This window comes from Arachis duranensis, chromosome 10 (assembly GCF_000817695.3).
Source record: "Arachis duranensis cultivar V14167 chromosome 10, aradu.V14167.gnm2.J7QH, whole genome shotgun sequence".
In the NCBI taxonomy this organism is placed as follows: Eukaryota; Viridiplantae; Streptophyta; class Magnoliopsida; order Fabales; family Fabaceae; genus Arachis; species Arachis duranensis.
In genome coordinates, this window is record NC_029781.3 from 212,338 (window position 1) to 219,662 (window position 7,325).

Consider the following 7,325-nt stretch of genomic DNA (forward strand, 5'->3'; position numbering starts at 1 on the left):
GCGTTGAACATTTCCACTGAGAGGATGGGAGGTAGCCACTGACAACGGTGAAACCCTTGCATACAGCTTGCCATGGAAGGAGCCTTGCGTGCTTGAAGAAGAAGGCAGTAGGAAAGAGAGATTCAGAAGATGGAGCATCTCCAAAACCTCAACCTGTTCTCCATTACTGCAAGACAAGTACTTATTTCATGTTCTTTTACTTTTCACAATCAACCCTGATAATTATTGATATCCTGACTAAGATTTACAAGATAACCATAGCTTGCTTCAAGCCGACAATCTCCGTGGGATCGACCCTTACTCACGTAAGGTATTACTTGGACGACCCAGTGCACTTGCTGGTTAGTTGTGCGGGGTTGCAAAAGTGTGATTGCAATTTCGTGCACCACTTCTGCAAGAGTTTGATATAGAAATAAGAGACAGAAAAGGGACAGAGAACCAAGTGGCTGATCATCTGTCCCGAATAGAACCAATAGAAGGGGTGTTTCCCCTCTATTGAGATCTCTGAAACCTTTCCGAATGAGCAATTATTTGCCATTCAGAAAATACCATGGTTTGCAGATATTGCAAACTATAAAGCTGCAAGATTCATACCCAAGGAGTACAGCAGGCAACAAAAGAAAAAATTCATTACTGATGCAAAGTACTACTTGTGGGATGAACCCTATCTCTTTAAGAGATATGCAGATAGAATAATCCATAGGTGTGTGCTTGGAGGAGAAGCACAGAAGATCTTATGACATTGCCATGGGTCACAATATGGAGGCCATTTCGGAGGTGAGCGAACAGCCACCAAGGTCCTCTAATGTGGCTTCTACTGGCTTACCCTCTATAGAGATTCCCGAGAGTTTGTACATAACTGTGACAGTTGCCAGAGAGCTGGTAATCTGCCTCATGGTTATGCCATGCCTCAACAAGGAATCTTGGAGATTGAGTTGTTTGATGTATGGGGTATTGACTTCATGGGGCCTTTCCTACCATCATACTCAAACACTTATATTCTGGTGGCAATCGACTATGTATCCAAATGGGTAGAGGCCATTGCCACACCCACTAATGATACTAAGACAGTCCTGAAGTTCCTCCAGAAATATATCTTCAGCAAGTTTGGTGTCCCTAGAACACTAATCAGTGATGGGGGCACTCACTTCTGCAACAAACAGCTTTACTCTGCTATGGTCCGGTATGGAATTAGCCACAAGGTGGAAACTCCATATCATCCACAGACAAATGGGCAAACTGAAGTCTCTAATAGAGAACTAAAAGGAATCCTGGAACGGACTGTAAGTACCCGTAGAAAGGATTGGGCGAGAAGCTTGGATGATGCTCTGTGGGCTTACAGAACAGCATTCAAGACTCCTATAGGGACCTCTCCATACCAGCTTGTGTATGGTAAGGCCTGTCATCTGCCTGTGGAACTGGAGCATAAGGCCTATTGGGCAACCAGATTCCTAAATTTTGATGCCAAATTAGCTGGAGAAAAAAGATTGCTCCAGCTGAATGAGCTAGAGGAATTCAGACTCACTGCTTTCAAAAATGCCAAGCTTTACAAAGAGAAAGCAAAAAGGTGGCATGACAGAAAGCAGTCATCTAGAGTCTTTGAACCAGGACAGAAGGTTCTGCTGTTTAACTCTAGGCTCAGGCTATTTCCCGGGAAACTAAAATCCCTGTGGAGGGGACCATATGTGATTACAAGTGTGTCACCATATGGCTATGTGGAGCTTCAAGACATTGATTCTAATAAGAAGTTCATTGTTAATGGACAGAGAATCAAGCATTATCTTGAAGGCAATGTTGAGCAAGAGTGCTCAAGGCTGAGGCTAGATTAAAAGCTCAGCAAGGTCCAGCTAAAGACAATAAATAAGCGCTTGTTAGGAGGTAACCCAGCCATTAGCAAAACTTTTTTTCTTTTTATTTTTATTTATACAAGTTTAATATAAATAATCTTCAAGGTAAAGAATCAATTGCATAAGTTCACAGGGGTACAGAAGGATTCAGACTACAAAACAGGGAGAAGGAGCTCACTGGCAAGAAAATGCCAGTAAGAGGTATATTTGGGCGTTAAACGCCCAAACGAAGCATTTACTGGGTGTTTAACGCCAGTAATGATACCTTTCTGGGCGTTTAATGCCACACTTACTGCATCCTGGGCGTTCAGAAAAAAACACCCAGTGACAAAGGATTCTGGCGTTTAACGCCAGCCAGAAGCAACAGCTGGGCGTTAAACGCCTAAAAGAAGCTACAGAGGGACGTTAAACGCCCAAAACATGCAGCAGTTGGGCATTTAACGCCAGGATTGTGGAGGGGAGGAAGTTTTTGTTCCCAACTTGATTTTTTTCAAATTTTCATATTTTCATCCATACTTTCTTGCATAAACATGTTCCCATACTTTCATTTTTCAAACTTTTTTTTTCAAAAATATTAAACAAATCTTAATCCTAAAATTAAATCTTTCTCAATTCTTCTTCAACCTCTTCTCAAATCTTTTTTTTCTTTCTCAAAACAAATCTATCTTTTTCAAAAAATTTTTAACTCATTAATATCTTTTTCAAATCTTAACAATATCTTTTTATCTTTTTCAAATTTCTTTCATATCTTTTCAATTTTAAATTACATCTTTTCCTATCATACTTATCTTTTCCAAATCACATCTTCTATCATATCTTTTTCAAAAAAATTTTGAAAAAAAAAAACCACCCCCCTTCCCTTTAAATCCTCGTTCGGCCTCCCTCCTCTCCTCCACAATTCGAACTTGGCTCTCTCTATATCCCTCTCTTTTCCTTTCTTTTGCTTGAGGACAAGCAAACCTCTAAGTTTGGTGTGTTTATCCGTGATCACTAAGCCAATACCCACCAAGATCATGGCTCCTAAAGGAAAACAAACCACCTCAAGAGGAAAGAAAGAGAATATTCCAAAACCACTTTAGAATCAAGGGAAGTTCTTAACCAAAGAACATTCAGACCATTACTACAAAATAATGGGTCTAAGGTCAGTGATTCCGGAAGTTAAATTCGATCTGAAAGAAGACGAATATCCGGAGATCCAATAGCAAATTCGAAACAGGAGCTGGAAAATCCTAGCTAATCCTGAGACAAAGGTGGGAAGAAACATGGTTCAGAAATTCTACTCTAATCTGTAGCAGACAGCCAGGCAGAGAATAGCTGGAACCGCATTCTATGACTACCGAACTCTAGTCAGAGGGAAGATTGTTCACACCCACCCTGACAAAATAAGGGAGATCTTCAAGTTACCTCAATTGCAAGATGACCCGGACTCCTTCAATAGGAGAATGATGAGGCCAAACAAGAGCTTGGACAAAATTCTAGAGGATATATGCCTCCCTGGAGCCAAATGGACAACCAACACAAAGGGTATCCCAAACTAACTCAAGAGAGGAGATCTCAAACCAGTCGCCAGAGGCTGGCTAGACTTCATTGGGAGTTCTATACTGCCCACTAGCAACCGCTTTGAAGTTACCATCAAAAGAGTAGTGATGATTCATTGCATTATGTTGGAAAAAGAAGTGGAAGTTCATCAGCTGATTTCTTGTGAGCTTTACACAATTGAAAACAAGAACTCCAAAGATGCCAAATTGGCTTATCCAAGCTTAATCTCTCTGCTATGTAAAGATGCTGGGGTAAAAATGGGAGTAGATGAGTATATCTCAGTTGAGCAACCAATCACCAAAAAGTCAATGGAAGGACAAGTGCAAGACGACCCCATCAAGAGGAGAGCATAGGAGTTCCTCCCGAAAATTCCTCAATTTGAATACTTGGGGCGCCTAGAAGCATCTATCACCAAGTTACAAGAAGCTATGGATCAACTAATGGAAGAACAGCAAAATCAAAATAGCATGCTCTGCAAACTGCTTAGGGAACAAGAAGAGCAAGGGCGTGAACTGAAGGAACTGAAGCGCCAGAAGCTATCTCTTGAAGGGCCAAGCACCCCACAGACTAAAGAGGCATCTACCTCCCAAAATAAAGGTTGTTAATTCCTAACTCTGTGATAACCTTTTATCCATTTTAAGAGTACATGAGTATTAGAATTAGAGTCATTTGTCTTTATGTCTTTAATTTCCTTTCTTTTATTACTAAGTGTCTGCTTTTATGCCTAATTTATATTATTTCCATTAAATAATAAATAAAGATTAGAGTTTATGCCTTAAAGTTATGAATGTCCTATGAATCCATCACCTTTCTTAAATGAAAAATGTTTTAATTACAAAAGAACAAGAAGTACATGATTTTGAATTCATCCTTGAAATTAGTTTAATTATTTTGATGTGGTAATAATACTTTTTGTTCTCTGAATGAATGCTTGAACAGTGCATATGTCTTTTGAATTTGTTGTTTATGAATGTTAAAATTGTTGGCTCTTGAAGAATAATGAAAAAGGAGAAATGTTATTTGATAATCTGAAAACTTAAAAAAATTGATTCTTGAAGCAAGAAAAAGCAGTGAATAAACAAGGCTTGCAAAAAAAAAGGGAGAAAGAAAAAGCAAAAGCAAGCTAAAAAAGCCAATAGCCCTTAAAACTAAAAGGCAAGGGTAATAAAAAGGATCCAAGGCTTTGAGCATCAGTGGATAGGAGGGCCCAAAGGAATAAAATTCTGGCCTAAGCAGCTAAACCAAGCTGTCCCTAACCATGTGCTTGTGGCGTGAAGGTGTCAAGTTAAAAGCTTGAGAATGAGCGGTTAAAGTCGAGGTCCAAAGCAAAAATAGAGTGTGCTTAAGAACCTTGGACACCTCTAATTGGGGACTTTAGCAAAGCTGAGTCATAATCTAAAAAGGTTCACCCAATTATGTGTCTGTGGCATTTATGTATCCGGTGGTAATACTGGAAAACAAAGTGCTTAGGGCCACGGCCAAGACTCATAAAGTAGCTGTGTTCAAGAATCAACATACTGAACTAGAAGAATCAATAACACTATCTGAATTCTGAGTTCCTATAGATGCCAATCATTCTGAACTTCAAGGGATAAAGTGAGATGCCAAAACTGTTCAGAGGCAAAAAGCTACTAGTCCCGCTCATTTAGTTGGAGCTAAGTTTCATTAATATTTTGGAGTTTATGGTATATTCTCTTCTTTTTATCCTATTTGATTTTCAGTTGCTTGGGGACAAGCATCAATTTAAGTTTGGTGTTGTGATGAGTGGATAATTTATACGCTTTTTGGCATTGCTTTTAGGTAGTTTTTAGTATGATTTAGTTAGTTTTTACTATATTTTTATTAGTTTTTATTCAAAATTAACATTTCTGGACTTTACTATGAGTTTATGTGTTTTTCTGTGATTTCAGGTATTTTCTGGCTGAAATTGAGGGACCTGAGAAAAATCTGATTCAGAGGTTGAAGAAGGACTGCAGATGCTGTTGGATTCTGACGTCCCTGCACTCGAAATGAATTTTCTGGAGCAACAAAAACTCAAATGGCGCACTTTTAATTGCGTTGGAAAGTAGACATCTAGGGATTTCCATCAATATATAATAGTCCATACTTTGCTCAAAGATAAACGATTTAAACTGGCATTCAACGCCAGTTCCATGTTGCATTCTGGCGTTAAACGCCAGAAACAGGTTACAAGTTGTAGTTAAACACCCAAAACAGGCTACAACCTGGTGTTTAACTCCAGAAACAGTCTAGGCACGTGTAAAGCTCAAGTCTCAGCCCCAGCACACACTAAGTGGGCCCCAGAAGTGGATTTCTGCACTATCTATCGTAGTTTACTCATTTTCTGTAAACCTAGGTTACTAGTTTAGTATTTAAACAACTTTTAGAGATTTATTATGGATCTCATGACATTTTACACATTCCATATTGTATTTCTGACGGCATGAGTCTCTAAACCCCATGGTTAGGGGTGAGGAGCTCTGCTGTGTTTCGATGAATTAATGCAATTACTTCTGTTTTCCATTCAATCACGCTTGTCTCTATTCTAAGATATTCACTTGCACTTAACCGTGATGAATATGATGATCCGTGACACTCATCACCATTCTCAACCTATGAACGTGTGCCTGACAACCACTTCCGTTCTACCTTAGATTGAGTGTATATCTCTTAGCCTCTGGGTTCATGATCAGAGTCTTCGTGGTATAGGTTAGGACTATTGGCGGCCATTCCTGATATCTGAAAAGTCTAAACCTTGTCTGTGGTATTCCGAGTAGGATCTAGGATAGGATGACTGTGACGAGCTTCAAACTCACAAGTGCTGGGCGTAGTGACAGACGCAAAAGGATCAATGGATCCTATTCCAACATGAGTGAGAACCGACAGATGGTTAGCCGTGCGGTGACAGCGCATTTGGACCATTTTCACTGAGAGGATGGATAGTAGCCATTGACAACGGTGATCCATCAACATACAGCTTGCCATGGAAGGAGCCCTGCGTGTGTGAAGAAGAAGACAGTAGGAAAGCAAAGATTTGGAAGACAGAGCATCTCCAAATCCTCAATCTGTTCTCCATTACTGTATAACAAGTATTATTTAATTTATGCTATTTACTCTTCATAAACATAATCAATTTTATTACTAATTTCCTTACTAAGAATTACAAAATAACCATAGCTTGCTTCAAGCCGACAATCTCCGTGGGATCGACCCTTACTCACGTAAGGTATTACTTGGACGACCTAGTACACTTGCTGGTTAGTAGTACGAGTTGTGAAAAGTGTGATTTACAATTCGTCCACCAGCAAGCAAATTAGAAAAACTCCAGAACTTGAATTTAATGCAGTGTATTCTGATGATGAGTGGATAACTGAAGATATTAATGAAAATATTGCTGAAAGTGTTGAGCATTCTCACTTGCCAACGGATGACAATACTAATGATGATCCAAATAGTAATGAATTCGCTATTCCAAGTATGAATAGTAATGAATTCAACATGGGTGAGGGAGGTGAGAATGAGTTTATTGGGGATCCACAACAAAATTTAATAGAGGAAGAAGATGAACATGTGAATGATGATGATGATTTTGTTGGCCGTGTTGAACCTGAGCCTGAAAGAAATGATGTTTCTGATGAAGATGGTGAAGATGATGATGTTGATGCCATGGAAGATGAAGATATTAGAGGATTTGTGTTTTAGACTTTATTAGAACATTTAATTGTTGCTTTGTTATTTTCTTTTGTGTTTTGGTTGTGTCTTATGAAGCTTTGATTGTGTGATTGTGTGTTTTATGTTGAACTAGATACATACTTGTGAAGGATTTAAATGTGTGATCTAGAGTACTTGTTGTAACTTGTAATTGTAGTATTATGTTAATTTATTATATATTTTGATGTTGAAATTGTTAAGTTTGAATGTCTATATCTGAGTAAATTT

The 7,325-nt window shown here is 38.8% G+C and overlaps 1 protein-coding gene across 1 annotated transcript in view; it reads left to right on the plus strand.

The window, feature by feature from the left end:
• LOC107468083 (uncharacterized) overlaps positions 1 to 7,088 on the plus strand; it is a 52,934-nt gene extending 45,846 nt beyond the window's left edge. The window contains exon 2 of the mRNA XM_052255219.1: positions 6,733 to 7,088. Within this exon, the coding sequence (XP_052111179.1) occupies positions 6,733 to 7,088 (356 nt within the window). The remainder of the gene's footprint in view (positions 1 to 6,732) is intronic.
• Positions 7,089 to 7,325: the final 237 nt, after the last annotated feature.